The sequence below is a fragment of the Phascolarctos cinereus genome, unplaced genomic scaffold (assembly GCF_003287225.1).
Source record: "Phascolarctos cinereus isolate Bilbo 61053 unplaced genomic scaffold, phaCin_HiC Scaffold_3;HRSCAF=262, whole genome shotgun sequence".
NCBI classification, from domain to species: Eukaryota; Metazoa; Chordata; class Mammalia; order Diprotodontia; family Phascolarctidae; genus Phascolarctos; species Phascolarctos cinereus.
In genome coordinates this window covers 102,950,305-102,971,284 of record NW_027555736.1, presented here as the reverse complement: position 1 = coordinate 102,971,284, position 20,980 = coordinate 102,950,305, and the positions used below count along the sequence as shown (strand labels likewise).

At 37.5% G+C, this 20,980-nt stretch overlaps 1 protein-coding gene across 1 annotated transcript in view; it reads right to left on the bottom strand.

Moving 5' to 3' along the window:
- The window catches only part of SORCS1 (sortilin related VPS10 domain containing receptor 1), a 705,676-nt gene that overhangs the window by 138,745 nt on the left and 545,951 nt on the right, over positions 1-20,980 (bottom strand). Inside the window, 2 exon segments of the mRNA XM_078151070.1 lie at positions 11,007-11,186; positions 18,615-18,704. Of these exon segments, the coding sequence (XP_078007196.1) occupies positions 11,007-11,186; positions 18,615-18,704 (270 nt within the window).

Genomic DNA, 20,980 nt, shown 5'->3' with positions numbered 1-20,980 from the left:
AAGAGAGGGGCTGGTCAGAAGCAAAACATTTCTGATGAGGGACAGGGTGAAAGGAGAGAGAAAGAATAGAATAAATAGGGGGATAGGATAGAGAAAAATACAGTTAGCCATAGTAACTGAAAAAATTTTGAAGCAAGTGTCTTTAATGAAGGCCTCATTTCTCAAACATATGGAGAACTGAGTTAAATTTATAAAAATAAGATTCCTCAACTGATACATGATCAGAAGATTTGAACAGCATTCAGATAAAATGAAGGGATGTCCATCAATTGGGGAATGGCTGAATAAATAGTGGTATTTGATTATGATGGAATGTTACTGTGATATAAGAAATAATGAGCAGGATGCTCTCAGGAAAACCTGGAAAGACTTACATGAGCTGATGAAAAGTGAAATGTACTGTGTACAAAGTAACAGTAATATTGCAAGATGATCAGCTCTGAATCACTAGGTATTCTCAGCAATACAATGATCCAAGAAACTCTGAAGGACTTAGGATGAAAAATGCTATCCATCCCCAGAGAAATAACTGATGATGTCTGAATACAGATCAGAACATTTTTTTTAGCTTTCTTCATTTTTCTTGAGTTTTTATTAGTCTATCTTTTCTTTACAACATGACTATTATGTATATGTCTTGCGGGACTACACATGTATCAAATTGCTTGTCTTCTCAATGGAGGTAGGAGATAGGGAGGGAGGAAGGAGAGAAATTGAAACTCAAAGTTTTAAAAATAAATGTTAAAATTGTTTTTACATGTAACTGGGGAAAATGAAATACTGAATAATTTATTTAAGGAAAATATTATTTTTCAGGAATGTGTTACACATAGCCTTGGAGAACCTTTACAACTCTTAAATTATCTTCTATTTAGAATGTGAATTCTTTGAGGGCAGGGATTGCCTTACTTTTTTACTTGTATCCCCAGTGCTTAGCATAGTACTTTGAATATACAAACTGCTTAAATCATTCATTCATTCATTCATTCATTCTTTTTTTTAAATTCTGGGGGTTCTCTCATGCAGAAAATATTGCTTTTTGCCTCTTTATTGTTCATACTATTCACTGACATTTTATCTTCTCCTGTCTTTTGGTATCTCCTGCATTATTTCTTCTGTGTTATTTAATTCTCATTGTTGTTTAAATTTTTATATATTTCTACTTCTTCACAACCAGATTGCAATCTCCTTAGGGAAAGAGGTCACATTTTAATAATTCTATACCCACATAGTGGCAGGCAAATAGTGAGCTATCATTATTTGCTGAAATGAATAGTGTTGTCATTCAGTTGTTTTCAGTCATGTCTGGCTCTCTGTGACCCCATTTGGGGTTTTCTTGGCAAAAATATTGGAGTGGTTTGCCATTTCCTTCTCTAGTTCATTTTACAGATGAGGAAACTGAGGCAAACAGGGTGAAATGTCTTGCCCAGGGTCACCCAGCTAGCAAGTGTCTGATTTGAACTTAGGAAGATGAGTTTTCCTGACTCCAAGCTCCAGGCTCTAAGTCTATCCATTGCACCACCTAGCAGTCCTGAATTGTGTGTTCATATTTCATTAGGAAACAGTCCTTTTCCGATAGCAATATCAATGGGTTTGGAGTGGGAAAAAAAGTGGTATGAGGAGCACAATGTTTCTTTTGCCATGCTACCCAGAAGATAGGTACCAAGATAAGAAGACTTAACCTCATAGAGGATGGGGTCACCTTCTCATGGGGAAATGCTTTCCCATTTTATCTAACCTGACCTCTGATTCAACCTCATTGTTGGACTTGCATAGCCAAAGATTTTTGCCTATTTCTGTCTCTGCTAAATGAAAGAAACTACCTTTCCTCTCAATGAATTTTGCTGGGAACTGAATTAAAAAAAATCCAAGTCAGTATTTGATGTGACTCAGAAAATGGCAGGGAGAGGATATCCCATGATTAATACCAAATAAGGTAACACTTCAATTGGTGTAATTTATTTGGGGATTTGAAGATGGACTATTTTCATCGAGAAAGCACAGGAATATCTAGGGACAGGCTTAGTATTAGAGACTATAAATAGCCAAACTTAAAACCACAGATCCCTAGTGCTGCTCTTCTTTCAGAGAATCCCTGAGCTTATAATTTCACCTAAATCCCCTCTGCTACTGTCCAAAAATGACATTGACATACCAACAAGATGTCAGCCTTAAATGATGAAGTCAAACTTAGATATCCGATAATAAACGTGTTTTTCATCTTTTCTATGTTGTATCTTGAGCTATGACTCATAGCCTTTCTTTAAAGCAATCAACATTTTAACAACCTCTACCTCTTTGGTTCCCTCTTAGTTCACTCCAATAAATTTAATCAATGTTTATATAGCATTTCTTACTACAAGGCACTGTGCTGGAGCACTGGGGATACAAAGAAAAAGACAAAAATAAAACATTTCCTTCCCCTTTAGGAGTTTGCAGTCTTTGTGTTCTGATTATCTGTGTAAAAACTATTTACGCAAATAATTAATAATTACAACTTGAGGAGGGAGAGAATACTAACAGATGGGCAGAGGAGAAAAGACTTCCTAGGAAATAGTTTTTTTTTTTTCTGTTTGCAAATCTTCTGAATACCTCCTCATGTTCTAATTTTTTCAAACTTACGTTGGAATATATCAGCTGTGTTTCTTCCCACCACACTATAAGAACCTAGAGGGCAGCTACTATGGTGTGTTCTCTTTGTATTCTCTAGCTTTTAGCAAGGAGATATCATGGGGGGGGTAATCATTAATATTTGACTGAATTAGATTAATTGGAGTTTAGGTATCATGTCTATATGGTTTCATTTTGCAAAATACAAAGTTTGCATTTTGTTTGACAACACACGCCACATGCCTTGTGCACATACGTGCATATACACCATTTCCTGGTTTCATATGTTTTTTCTTACCCTAGCATTGCCTTGCATAAGATTTGTACACCAAGCAGGTGGCTTCAGCATGATCACAACCATTTTCATCCTTGCTGGGCCAACTGTCACTGTCTATTATACTATAGTGTTCTTTATCATCATTAATTAATCTTCTTTTCCCAAAGGAATGTGGATATTCTCCAGTCCTGTCAAATCACTACTCATCATTCACACCAATGCAAACATACCAGGAGACATGCATCACGGACACACACATCACAGTCCTATCTGCACTGGCTCCGCTGGACAGGCCCCTCTATTATCCACTCCTTTCAGTGGTTGCAGAAACTTATCATTTGGTATTCCTGCTCCAGGGGACAGGAGCCAAGGGGCATCAGTTTTCAGAGATCTCTTAGTCCAATGGATAAAATTACGTAACATGTCTATCTGCTGCCTATTCAATGTATCCCTCACAGTTAGAATGTTAGAATGGTATTGACCAAATGAAAGCACACAATACTGATAGTTCCTAAATGCAAATGCGTTTGCATTTATATGCAAATTCACGAAACATTCTATATATTCTGAAGAATCTCTCCATTGGCTCATCTCATAGGACTCAATACTCTTCTTACGCAACTAGTATAATCTGATTTGTAGACTCATCTATATAACAGAAGCTCCATAAGGGTAGTAGCAATGTCTGAATTAATCTTTGCATTTCCCCCAATGCTGAGCCTAAGTGCTCCATACAGAAGCAGCAATTAATAAACGTTTGCTGAGTGAATGATTCCCAAGATAATTTCCTTCACCCTTTTTGATACATTCTCAGGTACTTTCCTTCCGTTTCATGTAAATTCTAAGGCTGTGCCCCATCTCCTTAATCCATCACTAACTAGGCAGAATCAATTCAATTTAACAAACAATTCTTAATCATTTAGCATTAAGCATTTATTAAGCACCAACCATGTACCATACACTGTACTAGGTGCTGGAGATACAAGAAGTATGTACTATGTATAGTGTAAACAAATATGGTCCCTATCCCAATAAAGCTCTAAGTCAGATCTAGCTACTGTTCTTTAATAATCTTGGATTGCTCATATTTTAAAACTATGAAGAGTGTCTTCTTAAAAGTCTAAGAGTCTTCTTAGCATAAAGAGTGGACTACGGAGCAAGAAATGATGAAAAGATGACTTTACCAAAGGTACTTAGTCCTAGTGTTGTCTCCCTCTCATATTGCCTTTGAAGGTGGTGCCTGGGTGCTGTCTCCTAATTAGTTCTGTTTGGAATCCCAGTGACTACTACTCAAGGGATGATGTCTACTGTTGGTTGGAATTCATATCAAATTCCAGTACATCATTGAAAGTGATATTGGAAGGATCTCAGGGTATTGGCTGAGAAGAAAAAATATAGTTTTAATGGATAACACGCTACTCTCTTCAGAAATCACAAAGAACCAGCATCAAGTAAAATAAGATCCATTGCCAACTATAACAAAGATTGGATTGAACTTGTAATATCATTGGATTAGGAGATTATCAATGAAGAAATTCCCTCTACCATTATACAGTAGCATCTGCTAATTAAATTACCTATTCAGGGTCATACAGACATTTTGTGTCAAAATCAGGACACGAGCCCAGGTCTTTGAGAATCTGAGTTTTTCCTTCAATTTATTGCACCATGCTAAATGATTTTCTTTTCCTTTCTTTCTTTCTTTCTTTCTTTCTTTCTTTCTTTCTTTCTTTCTTTCTTTCTTTCTTTCTTTCTTTCTTTCTTTCTTTCTTTCTTTCTTTCTTCCTTCCTTCTTCCTTCCTTCTTCCTTCCTTCTTTTCTTTCTCTCTCTCTCTTTACATACACACACACACACACACACACACACACACCCTAAAGAAATTCCCTTCTATAGAAACAGCTCAGTAAAATCTAATCAAACCAGTATTCCTGCAAAGTCCTACAAACCCAGATTGCCTCTTTTATTTATTTCTCCTAGGTTTGACTGATATATCCTTTATGCTTTCACCTTTTAACCCACACCACTGAAGCTTCATTTTCCTTGCCCCTTATTAATTCATCTATGGATTCCCTTACTTTCCATTTATCACTAAGCACTCATCATTCATAGCAATTCAGGTGAGAGATTCTCTCTGGACAGCTTTCAGCTCCTTTCCAGCCAGAACAATCAGATTTAAGGGAACATTTGTGCCAGGTTCAGTGTCAGCCAATATTCTTTCCATCTAGGTAATCAGCAGATACGGCACCACTAGTCTGATCACGTCAATTTCAATCCAGGTTCCTGAAACTGTCAGTAAAATAAAACAAAGCCTTCTTTCATTACCCCCAGTCCCACATCCCAGGATACTGGATACTTTCACATAATGCAGTCAAACCACTGCCCAGACTATTGATAACAGGAAGCAGCAGTCTATCTATAGGCAGCCAATGGCCAGACCAACCCATATGGGAATCCTGACAGGAACACAAAAAGTTTGAACTGTGTCTGAGGGCCACCTTGATCTCTGCCCCTCCTCATTCTGTATCCAGGACAAACATTTGAATTTTACAGTGAGCATCTTGAATAGCTTCCTAACAACAGGACAATTCAAAGTCAATCTTGTCTAAACCTGTCAAACTTCACATCATCTTGGGGCCAATTAAAATGGACTCTGGGTCTCTCAGAAAATAAGCAAAAACCCAGAAAAATGTTTCCATGCTGACCTGAGGAATTAGGGTAAGGGGGAAGAGAGGTAGAGAGGGAAGAGGAAAAGTAGCCTGAAAATCAACGGGGAAGAGATTGGGGCACATAGGCTGTATAGTTAATACTCATGGGGAAAAGCAGGGCTGAGTACACGAACATATGGTGCTAGAATTTCTACATCCCAAGAAACTCTAGAGGCAAGATATTGCCATCTCAAATACTTGATCATTGGTGGAAAAAATGGAGGGTAATTATTATCAATATGAAGAACAGTGTGTGTATATGTATGCATACATATACAAATATATATCTATGTATGTGTGTATGTGTATTTGCAAGTATATTTAAAATATAAATTCAAAATGAGGGGATCTCTACTCATAGTTAAACTATACAAATGGATTTTATTATTAAAAATTAGAAAATGTTACTAAGATAAGATACTGAAAATATAAATTTGAAGCTATATCCTTCACATTCCAGAATTCTTGATATGGTCTTTAAGATACTAGATTACCTGGAAAATGAGAAGGAAAAAAATGGCAAAGTCTAGAATTACTTATATAGTGTTAACATTCTTAAAACAGTGTATAAAAATTGATTGTGGACATTATGAATGTTTTCTCTAACGTATTATGAGATTCTAATATAATTTTCATCAAAATTCATGTTGGCTCTTGAAGTATATATTTTACTGAAATGGCTGCATAGCATCTTAGCTACTTTCCAAAAGCACACTTAACACAATAGCAATGAATCCCCAGAAGAATAACCTCTGCCTTAGAGTCAATGGAGGAAGTTACTCAGTTCATGAGACCCCAGTACTGTGCTCTTCATCAACAGCCAGCCAGTACACTCAATTGACTCTTAGCAAAGGCATTCACTGAGATGACATGGTAAAAATGGCAGCTCTAAAGTATAAACCTGGGGCATATTTTCCCCACAGACACATAGAAAGCATAAGAAAAGTAGTTATTAATTCAGAATTTAGTGTTAATGAGAAACATGTATATGAAATATAATTGGCAACTCACAACTCCTGGTACTAAAGGACCTAGAAATTCCTTCTCTCTTCATAGAGCTCTCATACATCTTCCCTTGGGGCAGTGTCTCTGCTAGGTATTTTGCTAAGTTATCAGCATCTACTCTTCTCCATAACCCTCTTCTCTGCTTCCAGAGTCTCATTCCTCAAAGCTGCTTCTTCCCTTGAGTAACTCTGCTCTCTCATTTGTACATTGAACTAATGAATAAATGACCTTTTGAATGGGGTGTCTCCCTTTGGGCAAGTTATGTCTAGATGCCTAGTCAGTGGGAGGCAGAAGAGAGAAATCCCCTGTTTCCTTTACCCCTTTCCCAGTAACAGGTCCTCCATAAAGTGCTCCTAAACATGTGCTTCCTTAAGGTCTCCAAGGCTGCTAGAAGAAAATTTCTTGAACTTATAACAAAGGTAAGAGAGATGGAAAAATGTGTAGGGCATTATAAGGATTTGTAGCAACAAGTCAAACGGCAAAAAGAGATAAAAATATATGGCTTTATGGGACCTGATACTTCAGGTTAATCCTGGTCCTCTTGTTTCCCAACATGACCCCTAGCCATCCCAAGGCAAACAAAACACAAATCTTACATCATTTACCTTGCTGATCACATATGTTGCTCTCTGACCAATGAGTCACTTTTATGGGATGAATTAGATTTAGGACTGTGAAGTAGGAAGGAGATGGAAGATGGAGTTTCACCAAATTATGAGTGAAGTTTTAAATTCTTCATTACAGAATACTGCAATTCCTTTCTCACAAAGGGCAGGCCTTCTAAAAACTGCCTAAACCTCATTCAGTAATGAATAACTTTCCTTCCAAATGGCTGTGCCTTAGATTAATAGAAATAATAGTTAGAGTCAAGATCTTGGGTGGACTTTCTGTGATGCTGACAGCTCACACATCTTTGGATTTTGAATCTTGGTCAATTTGGGGAACCAAAAGCAATTGCAGCTACAGTGGATTCTAACAGACTCTGATGTCCTCTCATTTAGAGGTTTTTTTTTTTTTGTTTTACAGAGTAAGAAATTGGAGGAAAAGTTATTTACTAGGTCATCAAAATTCTTATCCAACAGAGAGGGCTAAAATTACCCAGGGAAGTTATTCAATCAGGAAGTTCTTTTTGTTTAACTTTAGTCTCCTTTGCTGCAATTTAAGGGAATCTCTCTTTACATTATTGTCTGGAGAAGTGGAGAACACCTGTCAACTTTATCATCCTTCATACATATTTAGAATAATAGAAGCAGACTTTGGAAGGAAAATTTGGGGCCATATAATCCAACCTCCCACTGAATGCAGTAATCAATAAACCAAGGAAAATTTATCAAGCACTTACTATGTGTCAGAGACTGTGCAAGACAATGCTGACACAAAGACAAAAGTTAAACAGTCTCTGCCCTCAAGGAATTTAAATTCCATTAAAGGAGATAATATGTACATATATAGTGTGTCACTATATATGCATATATTTAGATCTATATGTATATTATATATACGTGGGTGGGTGTGTGTATGTGGGTATGTATGTGTGTGTGCGTTTGTAATGCAAGACATTTTCAGGGAGTGAGGGCATTAATAGCTGGAGGCGGGGCATTTGAAAAGGCCTCATGTAGAGGGTGACAGCTAGGTGAAACAGTGGATAGAGTGTCAATCCTAGAATCAGGAAGACTCATCTTCCTGAGATCAAGTCTGGCCTCAGACTAACTGGGTAACCCTAGGCAAGATGCTTAACCCTGTTAGCCTCAGTACAACAAGCTGGAAAAGGAAATGGTACCAGTATCTTTGTCAAAAACAGATTTTAAAAAAACTCAAAACAAAACAAATTTGGCCACAAAGAGTTGGACACAATTGAAAATGACTGAAAAAACAACATAGCATGATACTTGAGTTCAGTTTTAAGAGATATGAACATACTCCCTCCTCACCTCTGCATCTTAATATCTTGGAGGAAGCCTGTACAAAAGCATGGAAATGGAAAGCATATCATTGGAGAGGAAAAGTAAGACCTGTTTGACCAGATCATAGAGTGTGAGGAAGGGAGTAATACATAATAGGGCTAGAAGGGTAGTAAAGGGCCAGGCTGTAAATGGCTTGAAAGGCTAAACAGAGGAATTGCCATTTTATTCTAAAGGAAATAGGGCACCATAGGAGTTTACTGAGCAGAGACATGATATGATTAGATTTTTGTCTTTAGAAAAATCACTTTGGAGCTATACAGAAGACAGTTTGGAAAAGAGTAAGACTAGAAATTAGCCAGTTAGGAGACTGTTGAATTAGTCCAGATGGGAAGTGATGGAGGCCCGAATGGGGGCGATAGTCATGAGAATAAGGACATGGATATGAGAAATATAGAAGAGGTAGTTATTACATTAACAACAATTCGGATATCTGAAGAGAGGGAGAACAAGTCAGGGAAAATGGAAACCTGGATAACTGGAAGTATGATAGTGACTTTGACAGTAATAAGGAAGTTCAGAGGAGAGGTAGGTAGATTAAGGGAAGAGATATTGGGTTCTATTTTTGATGTACTGAATTGGCATGCATATGAGATATTAGTTTGAAATGCCCAGTAGGTAGTTGGAAATGCATGACTGGAGGTTAGGAAAACAATTACATAGGATGAATATATAGGCTTTAGAGTAATATGGATCAAAATAATCTACCATATAAAGACTCTATCATATCCTCAATAGACAAGACTTCTGCTTTAAATATTTTATATTTAACTATGATAGGTTATAGTCAGGACTATAGACATTACAAGGCAGGAAGTAGGCACTACAGAGCAGACTGGATTCCAATCAGAAAGTCCCTGTACTACGAGAAAAAAACAGTAGCAGAACAAGCCATAGAGGAATTATCGGATGCCAATGGATGCCTTCCAACATATGCATCTAGAGCTTAAAGTTTTCTTAATTTCAGGTATAAAAGACACAATTTACATAAAAGGTGACCTTTTCAAATCTTACTTGGCCAATTAGGAAGTGAGCACTGATGACATGTTCTTTGGTGTATCCCCCGATCCCATTAAAAGCCCCCATCAAGACACAACTTCCCATTTTGTCAGACTCGATGTATTCTCCACTCCATGAAGGCTGCAAAGGCTACCAACTGAGTGTTGTTTTCACGGTGAAAAGGAGAGAAAAGGCAACTTCTTGGTGCTCAACTTATCGGTTTAGCTGAACCAAAACCAAAAGCAGAACCATTACTATCAACATGTATTCTTGTTTCTGTGTTTGACAACTGTATTTTTACAAGCTAAGTAAACCTTTCATTTCCCTTGACTATGCTGGGTCAGTCACTGTACCATTCTGATACCTGGGTTTATGACCATGCCAGCAGCCCACCTCACAACCTGATAAAGCTGGCCATTCCTTTATTTTACAGTTGTGATTTTTAGAAAGTTCTTTCTTAATACGAATCTTAGTCTGCCTCCCTTCAGCTCTCACCCATTAATCCTAGCCCTCTATTGCTGTAGAGAAGTACTGTACTCCTTCCAAATAATAGGTCTCCAAGTAACTAAAACATAAAAATAGAACTAGACTGTAGATATCATTTTTATAGGAAACTACTAGGTGTGGAAAGTCCCTTTACTAACTGAATGGCACTTCCTCTAAAAATTCTCATCTTAGACAGCTGCATAGGACACCAGTAGATCAACTGGTAGAAACAACCCATAGCTGTATGGCCAATAAGTGTGAATAATGTCTTCCTGGTCTCAATGTTAACAGTCTTTCTTTCGCACTACATTACCTCTCTGAAAACATGGCCTATAAAAGTTTTCTTTTCTAAGATACACATCCCTAGTTCTTTCAACTCTTTTTATGTGTGCTGTTCCAGGCTAAGTAATCTTAATTCTCCTAGGCTTTCCTTTGAGGGTCCCCTTATTAGGAATCTCAAGTATACAGAATTATTTTTTGTTGTCTTCTTTGGACCCTTTTAAAATCCTCTGCATATTCCTAATATTATTAGTAATTAATTAATGTACATGTATAAATATTCTTGGCAGCCAGTGGCTCAGTGGATAGTGCACTGGGCCTAGAGTCAAGGAGACCCAAGTTCAAATCTGGCCTCAGACATTAGTAGCTATGTGACCCTAGGCAAGTCATTTAATTTCTGTTCGCCTTAATCCACTACAGAAGGAAATGGCAAACCACTACAGTCTCTTTGCCATAAGCAAAACAAACAAACAAACAAAAACATGGACAGTATTGCTGTGATATGGTCATGGAGAGTCAGACACATCTCACCAACTGAACAACAACATAAGCATTCTGGTATTGCTGTAATGTAAAAGGGCTGTGGAAGTAACTACTATTGGGGGAAAAAGATGAAAAATCACTATTTCCAATAGGTATATAAGGCCTTTCCTTAAGAGATGAGTCTACCAGATGTGACATACCTCATAGAGGTCAATCATGATGTTACCCTCAGGCCCTCGGTTACTCTGGACATTCTCCAGAGCCAGAGTGAAGTAGACGCCACGTGTGTCTGAGATGTAAAGATTGTAGGTGTCGTTTTGGTTCCATTCCTGCACTGCTGCAAACACTTGATTCTCATCTGTGCTGATAACATGCATATCCTGGAAAGAGGAGAAAAAAGAGACATGAGAATAAGGAGCTCCACTGTCTCTGACAATCCTCCTTCAAGTTGTTCCATAGGTCTGGAAAATAAAATGAGTCTGCAGTCTAATAAGAAATCCTTTAATAGCCACTGTGATTGCAAATAGTCTCTCTTTTGCATATATGCAAAATATTAATTAATTGAAGGAGTGTTAATCAAACATTTCTTCTGATGTGGTTGTAGGGATGGGCACTAAAGTAATGGGGGAAGGGGGAAGGGAGCTTAGGTATAATTTGGATATCTTATTAAACAACTTGAAAAATGCTTTCTCAAATGAGTAGGACTTGGGAGAATCAATCACCATGATTTATTTGCCAAGCACAAATATGGAGCTTGCTCAAAAGGCTTACATAGAGTAAATTTGAGAGGAAAAAGGCTGAGAGGAAGGGGAAAAGAAAAGATAAAATGAGAGAAGGTTGAGCTATCCTAAGCACAGCTAGATAACAACTTTTCCCCTGAGGTGGGTCATCATGAAGATGTTAAATACTATATGAGAAAAATAGGGAGGGCAGTTTAGCTGGTTGCTTTTAATAACCATGAAAATATCTTTGTTCTCATGTCTTTGTTCTCTAAGATATAGCCAGCAAACTTAAATGAAATAAATCTATTTAGTGTCTTACCTATCTACTTACATATATTATGTATAGACTTATAATTTGCATAATAGGCAACCTTTTCAAATGTTGCCAGACCAATTAGACTGTGAGCACCTTGCACCTTGAGTGCGAAGGATTGTCTGTTGCTTTCTTTTTTATCCCTACTACTTAGCACAGCGCCTAGAACATAGTAGGTAAAAAAATGCTTTCTCTTTCTGAACTCATATCACTCTTACATCATATAGTCATTCAACAGAGAGTTAGTATCTTCTAGGTACAATGGAACTCTACTATGAAATTTTCACAGTGTTTCTTATATTATATTTTCTTGTATTATCCTCTTTACTTCCCTCTCTCTTTCCCCTAATCTCTCTCAGCATCAGTTTCCTCATCTGTACAATGGGAATAATAATATTTATGTCACAAGGTTTTTGTGAGGCTCAAAGGAGATTACATATGCAAAGCACTTTGTAAACCTTAAAATACTATATAAATATTATTATGGTCACTATTATTATCTCCTATGGAATATTTACTGGACTTTTCTAGATTATTTTCTCCTATTCCTCACCTCAGTTTTTGTAAGTAGGCACTGCCTCAGGCTCCTTGAGATCAGGAATTGTCTTTCACTTTGCCTTCATATCCTAACACAGGGCCTTTTACAAAGTGGAGACCCAACCAATGCTTGCTGAATTCAGTGGAAATAGTTATTTTTCCATGTGTTTTATGTAAAACAATTTGGAGACAGAGACTGGGTTTGAATCTTGTTTCTGACACCTACTAGTTTGTGCCCATGTGAGAGTCACCTCACTTCTCAGCATCAGTTTCTTCATTTATAAAATAAGCAAAGTAATACCAGTACTAACTACATCAGAAGGTCATTTTGAGGAAAGTACTTTATAAAACTTAAAGCACTAATAGAAATTTAAATTTGAATGATAATTCTCACTAGACTATAAACTCCAAAAAGGCAATGCCTCTATAATTTTCATTTCTGTCTCACTTACAATACTTATTTATGCAATAATGTTTCCCAAGTAGGAGTGATCTCCTCAAACTCTTTTTTTCTTCTAGGATAGTGTTCTGGAAAGTATGGGCAAGGAGGAGATAGATCACACATCCCAAGGTTTACTGATTTCCTGAGGTACATTTTCCTATTACCTCTTCAGTCCCTGTCCTATGACAGCAAATACTTTCTAACAGTTCATTGGATCAGAGGGAAATAGGCAAGAAGACCCTCATGTTATTCCCCCTGATTCTCTGTGGGGATATCATCAAGTAAATACAAAAAGATAACTCCCCAGCCTTTCCTTAAAACTAAAAAATAAACAAAACTTCAGAAAATGGAATGCTGGGCCAGCTAGATGGTGCAGTGGATAGAGCACTGGCCCTGGATTCAGGAAGACCTGAGTTCAAATTTGGCCTCAGATACTTGGCACTTACTAGCTGTGTGACCCTGGGCAAGTCACTTCACCTCATAGCCTTGACCCCCCCCCAAAAAAAAAAAGGAATGCTACAGTCTTGGTCACAAATTCCATTATCTACTTCATGGCCTTGAGAGTGTTAGGAAGTTATTTCTGATATCTAAATTTAATTCATCTCCATACTGAAATTGCTTTCCTCTCAATCAATCAACCAGCAAGTATTTATTAAGGTTCTTCTTGGGACAAAGCACCTTTCTATGTACTCAGAGAAACAAAGATAAATAACATAGGATGTGATTTTTATCTACAATGTTCACATACAGTTCCAATGAAAAATATTCTCCAACAATTTTTTTGAGCTCTTTTGCATCCCTCACTTATTTGCAAGGTTGTTGAAAAGTAGGTTTACATTTGCTCAAACTAAATTTGGGGAGCGAATGCCCCTACAGAAGTCAAATCATTAGAAATCCATACATTTTGTGCCAAAATTGAAGGTTTAGTTTGGGGTGGAGATGGAGGGAATTTGCTGCTCTTCAAAAGCATGCAGTGGGGCTCAGACAGTGGGCCATTTAGTCAGAGAAGTTCAAAACCTTCATTGGTTCTTGACTCCCTGCCCATAAAGTCTAACCCCTTCAAATTAGCATTTAAATATCTTCACAATCTGACTGCTACCTAGTTTTCCTGTCTTTTTACACCTTACTTCCAGAACCACATGATATTCCAATCAAACTGGCCAACCTGGTGTTCCTCCAACTTGGCAGTAATCTCTCTATCTCCTCATATTTGCACAGACATTCTCCAGGTCCCAAATTCACTCTCTCCTCTCAGTAGTTTTAGCTTCATTCAACACTCAAAGTCAGGTGGCATCTCCTCCTAGAATCTCCTCCTGATTCCTCTAGTTGCTAGTGTTCTCCATTTCCTCACATCGTCTGGCATTTACTTATCTGTTTATCTGTTATACAGCCCTGGGGGAATGGAAGCTGATCAAGGGTAGAGGCTTTCCCCCCCCTTTTATCTGTTTCCCTATTATCTATCTCAGTTGTCTGGAGTACCCCAAGCAAATATTAAAGTTCTCTTTCCTCATCGTCTAATTTCTTGGCTATCCATCAATTTAGCCTCAGTCTTTTATGGTTCCCTCTAATGGCATGGTAAGATTAAAACAAAACAGGGCAGCTAGGTGAATAGAGTACTAGCCTTGGATTCAGCAGGACCTGAGTTCAAATCCGGCCTCAAACACATAACACTTCTAGCTGTGTAACCCTGGGCACGTCACTTAACCCCACTGACTAGCCAAAAAAAAAAAAAGATAAAAACAAAACAAAGGAAACTAAGCATAAAAGTTGTGGTTTATTCTTTTCCAAACATGCAAATTCCTGGGTTTGATAGGTATATGCACAAATGGTCCTTCTAACATAAGCCTGGGATGCCTCCACTTTGAAAGTGTGATGAAGTTATAATGAAATAGCTCATCTCCTTAAATAATACACACTCACTTGGTCAAAATAATACATTTGCTGGCTGTTATGACTTGTATTTCTCTGAGAATTACTTAAATTAATCACAGCGTTCTCTTTCCAGACCTCAGACAAGGGACTGACATAATGTTACCAGAGCATGAGATGAGGAAAGGAGAAAGATAAGTGCCAGTGTTTCAAAGGTAAATTTTGTGGGTCCAAATTGTCTAACTGCTACCCACTGGGAGCCACAGGACCGGTGATCAGCTAATAGCTGAACCTGGGCAACTGCAAAGTACCCATTCTAAAGTCACCTAGTAATGGGATGAGAGGTTTCTTTAGCTTTCAAAAATCCATTTCAAATCCCACTTCTGATGCTACTCAGGTCAAAAAGGACATTTCCTATGACACCACTGAATACACGTCTGGCTTTGTTTGTCTGTTTGTCTTTCTTATGAAAGAACCCCCAAGTGTTCACAGGTCTCAGTTAGCATATTGGAAATAGTGCGGGAGTGGCAGCTAGAACATATCTGACATTTTGCAATGCTTTTAACATCCCTCAAAGCTGCTACACATTCTTATCTCACTCTATAATCTCAGGAACTGGGCAAGATAAATATTATTGTAGTCTCATAGCTTAAAAACTGAAAGAGACCTCAAAGATCGTCTAGGGTAACCCCACCTAATTTTACAGATGAGGAAACTGAGATACTAAATGACAGAGCTAAGACTGGAACCTAGGTCCCTTGACTCTAAACCCAGTACTCTTTTTCAATGTATCAAAACTGAGGCATAAAGAGGTGATATGACAGATTAGGCCACACAATCAGTTAATAAAGAGTGAGGTTTCTTGGTTTCTGTTTGGGTTCTCTTCCTATTAGGCACTCCTGTCTCTGTAAATGAAGGAGATGAATGTGTTCAGGTAAGGAACACAGAAGGTCAAGATAAGAAAAGGGGACAGCAGAGAGGTGGATGACTGTCTGACAGAACTTCAAATGAGTCAGCGGTACTAGGAGTAGACTATGGGATGACATAGCCACCCTCTGAATTTTCCACAGAGCAAAGCTTTGGGATTTGATCCCCTTAAAAGCTATAGCTTGCAGTTTCTTCTCTTTTGCTTCATTGACAAGAAGGAAAGGGAGAGGATTTTATTCAAGAGTTTGGTCATTCCCATCACTAGTTCTCCTGGAAGAACAGGAGATCACGTCATCCTTTTTTAAAAAATCACCTATGTTCTAAATGTTTAAGCATCAATTACTCTTGGGTTGGATGTTGGAAACTGACCACTGAAAGGACCCGGGAAAATAACAAATACCATTACAACCTCAACTGACATATATTTATATAGCACTTTAAGGTTTACAAAGTTATCTTTTACACATAAACTCATTTAATCTTCCCAACAACCTCAGGATGTACTGTTATTGTATTGTTATTATCCTCATTTCACAAGTAAGGAAACTGAAGCTGGGGAGAATTTATTAAGTTACTTTTCCAAAGTCACACAGTTAGTCAGTATCTGAGGGAGAATTCAAACCCAAATTTTTACTAACTCCAAATCTTGCTCTCAATCCACTAGACTACATTTCTCAAAAAGATTGATCTAATAAAAAGAGATATGATCAAACACAAGGAGTGTTTTTTTTGTTTGATTTTCACCTCCAAAGATTTCAAGTCTCTCATATTTACTCTTATGAATTTATGTTCCTTTCCTATGCCCCATGTACATCCTAACCCAGATATGTGTACTCCTGGGGAATAAGCAAGTCAAAAGAGAGGCAACATGTTATAGCCATTGTAATAGACAGATCATTAGATTTTGAATCAGACCACATAGGTTAAAATCCTGCTCTGTTATTTCCTGTTTGTATGATATTTGATAAATAACTTAACTTCTGTAGGCTTCAATTTTCTCATCTGTAAAAAGAAGGGATTGGAAAATAGTATATCTAAAGTTTCTTCCAACTCTACACTCTAGACCCCCATATAAAAGCAAATTTGTTTCATGCCTAGAATTCACTACTAATAGAATTGGGATTTTAAATCCAGGGCTTTGATCTCTTAGGTCAGTATGCCCTCCACTAGGTGGTGCTAATACCTTAACAGAGTATAAAAGCAGATTTCTGAAGAGGTAGAGTGATGGACAGCTAGCTTTTGACCACTACTTGCAATAAGACTTACTGGATGGATTCAGGAAGCATTATATACCCAAAGTATCATGAGGGTTAACCTATGAGGCAAAAAACCTGTGTGCTGGTCCTGACTCTAATATTTGTTCTTTGTATAACCTTAAATAAGTCATTTCCATTCTGTTGGCTTCTGTTCTTTCAGCTAAGTAGAAGACAATGATGTTTCACTGTGGCCAAAATGCAATCACAAAACTAGGGGATTTTTGCTGCTGATAAATATACAAAATAAAGACAGAAATACAAGCCATGTGGATGGTGTCTCTTTCATTTACATTTTATTCTGAGATCACATTCATCTATTTTCCAAGCTAGAGAGGACCCTGGATATTTCTTGCCCTTAAGCAAATTATTGTCTGGGGGAAAAGGAAGTTTAATATTTAAACCCAGACACAGATTTTAGAATAAAAGACTTCTTTCTAAACTGAGAACACTCTTCACTTTTGTTAGATAAGGAGTAAATTATAATCTCTTGGTACGACTCAAGAGCTATCAGACTACATTTATTAGGGAGAGGCTTTCTAGTCACTACATGCTAACAGAATTAAGAGTGGTGTTTAGATAACTAGCAGGTAGCCCTGAAGAGATTTTGCCCAAAAATTGGTACCTGGGAGTGATGCCCAGGAGATCAGCTGAGCAGCATACCCAGAAGGGAGAGGAATGAAAGAAAAGAAGGTGAGGGAGGAAAGAAAATGGGGGTAGAGGGAAGGAGAAGAAAAAAAACAGGAGAAGGAAAGAAAGCAAGATGGAAAGGGAGAGAAAACAAGAGGGAGAGAAAGACAGAAGAAAATAGAGAATGACAGAAATCAAGAGTGAAAGGGAGATATAGAAGGAAAGGGAAAAGGAGAACATGCACAGGAAAACTTGGTAATATGATATCCTATAAGGAGTAAAACATTTATGTTGTTATACCCAGGTCAGGCCCAGAAGTGATGGATAGCAGTGTGGAGCCCAGAGCAAGCAGCACAATGACATCATTAGAAAACAATGATGATTGCAATATTAGTAGGATGGGTTGCCCTTTTATTAATGCTCCCTATGTGTGTGACTTTATATGTGATCTCCATGTTTATGTCTTCTCAATAATAGTGGGTATGTTTGTGCGGTAGAGTATGTTCTCTGGGATAATATTCCATTGCTATATTTTTAACTATGCTATTTCATTTAATAACTTTGCTTTGAAATGTGTTCTCCAGATGACTATTAAATCTAATCATATTAATGAAGGTTCATGAGCTGAGGTTTTTGTGCAAATATATAATCACAGATTACTTTGCACCTGAGGTAGCTTTTCTGAGGACCCAACATGTGGGGTGGGCAGGGTTCCTTAGGTGCTATATATGCAACTTTAGAGCTAAACAAAATAATCTCTAAAGCTCAGTGAGTCAGTGTGGTTTAGCAGAGACAGCAGTGGCCTAGGAAAAAGGAACCCCCGATTCCAGTTCACCTCTGCCACTAGTTTGTTAAATGAGCTTAGGTGAGTTACTTAATTTCTCTATGCCTCAATTTCCCCACATGTAAAATATGAAAAGATTGTACTAGAAGATGTATGAGTTCCCTCCCTGGGGTATTTATTTTGCAAGTCTATGATCCCTTCACTCCCTTCCAGTTTGAATACTAATACAGTTCTATAAGATCGAAAAATAAATAGACAGAGGCAAAAGAGGATATCCATTAGAAGCTGAAAGCAGAAAGGGAAAAATGTAAGGAAGATTATCCAACTGTACCTTAGGCAGGGCATACTTAGGTAGCTTCATCTGTGCAAATGCATTCCTACGGTAAGACACGTAGTAATGTGGTCTTCCTCCTGAGGTCAACTGAGACATAAATACAAAGATTACAGCAATAGATTTTACTAATATTACGTATGCATGGAGAATAAGTAGAGGCAAGAAAGCAACCACTGATACAATGATATGAAAGTCTATTATTCATAGTCATTGAAGAGCTAGGGTAGAAGATAAGACATATAGTCTATTAGAATCAAATATGTATCTCTGGTCAAAAGTCAGATTCTTTAATTTTCAATGTGTCTCTCAAGTGCAGAGCCTTAATAAACTCTCTCACATTGGTGGAAGATATGGGTTTATGATATGGATTGACTCAAAGTCAACCAGAGCCTTAGATGCCTGACTTCAAGAAGCTCAAATGTAAGACCAGGTTCCCACTGCTACTTAAGAAGGCAGTGACTCAAATCTAGCATTGACAGAACAAGGACCCAAAGCATTCAGATCTTCTTGTTCCTTTTCTGTACTCTGGTCATCAGAACTTTATAACAATAATCATCCTGAAGTAAAAAAGAAAACTAAAAAACGACCTCCCTATAAGGCTTAGCCCAGGTGCCACCTCCTACAAGAAGCCTTCCCTTATCCTGCAAGTAGTTAGTTCTCTTTGCCTCCTCAAGTTATCTTGTATTTACTCATAAGTTTATATGTTTTATTTTCCCAATAAAATACAAGCTTCCTGAGGACAGGGCAGGGGGATGTCTTTTTTTTGTATCCCCAGTACACAGGCCCAGTACCCTATATTTAGTAAGTGATTAATAAATGTTAGTTAATCTGTTGAGTTATAGGCCATGTTAGCTACAAATCTGTCCGAAATAAAAACATTGAAAGCAACCCTACAAGATAAAAGATCATACTCTTAAATCAAAGTACACAAAGGGATAAAATAGCTGTCTCTTTTATATGAGCACCTACTGACTCGTGGCAAACTGTAATGTCATCATTCTCTCCTCTTTCCAAATACTTTTTTTTCCCTTTCATATCTATCCATTAAACGTCAGTGGTTCCAAGGCACTGTGTTTTTATAGTATGTTGGTGATAAGACAGCTGGTAATTTACAACTGTAATGAGATGACAAGTTGATGTTAATGATTTCACTGACTCCAACTTGAGGGAAAGGGTAGAAATTCAAAACGGCAGAATGGATTTTAATGGGCAAGTAATGCCAGGGGAGTTTAAGGAGGTATTAGAAAATGCAAAATAAAAAAATGTTGCTAAGGTGGCAAGAAACTGGGGAAATGAACTTTTAAACTTAACCACCTGTACCTGTATTTCAAGGTAACATGATCAGTTTGAGATAGAAGGTATATATTCATCTAAAAGATGTATCAGACAACGAGGTAGGGGAACAAAACATATGCAGGTGCTTTGAAATATGAGTTTCATAAATTTCGGTACAAATAAGTCATTACTACTTGAATGTAAACTTAAGGAAAGCCCTTTTTTTTTAATAAAAAAAATCAGCTTTGTTTTCCCTATATTTAGCACAGTGTCTTCCTCATGACAGGCACTTAAATTCATATTGGATTGGTAAGTAAATGCTCTGATTAAAATCTCCTTCATCAATTTTTTTTCAGTTAAAGGTCCTTTTGTCAATTAAGCACAGGAAATATTACTGGATTATTTTTAATCTACAGTCCAAACATTTCTAAAAATCCCCCTACCAAAGAATGTTTCACATAGCAATAAGTAAAAATATGCTAAGTGGCTTTCCTTGCCCTTTGATTCAGATGGCCTTCCAATGAAACTCTAACTTCAAAAACTGTTTTCTGAGGTAAGAAACCTGCCTTAATACATCTCATCTAAATTCTCCTTATCCTAATAATAGTCAGTGCATGACAATAATGGTTGATTACATTCTCTCTCTATGTCTCTATCTCCCCTTCTACCACCTCTAGCTATTTCACAGACTCTCCCTCAGTCTCTGTTTTTTTCTTTTTTTCTGAAGAAAATACCTTTTTTTTTTTTGAAAGAAGAAAGCCTGATTGGTCTGTTGCTCTCCTGATAGCAAGAGACTGACATATCTGCCCAGCTCAATGATGATAGGGAGCTGGCAATGGAATACAGGATGAGGAGGTTGACTGGAGATTCAGATCATCCCAATGTCTATTCTTGATCCTATGAGAAGCACCCCTATGTCCTCATAGTGATAAGGTCCTCCAGGTATAGTCTGAAGAAGCTAATTAGTATTCTGAAATTTAGAAACTGACATAATAAATTCCGTCCCTTTTATTGAAAACCACAAGTCTTTCTTTTTGAAACCATCCTTCAGTGTTGGCAAGAGGGTAAAGGGGCACATGAGAAAGGGG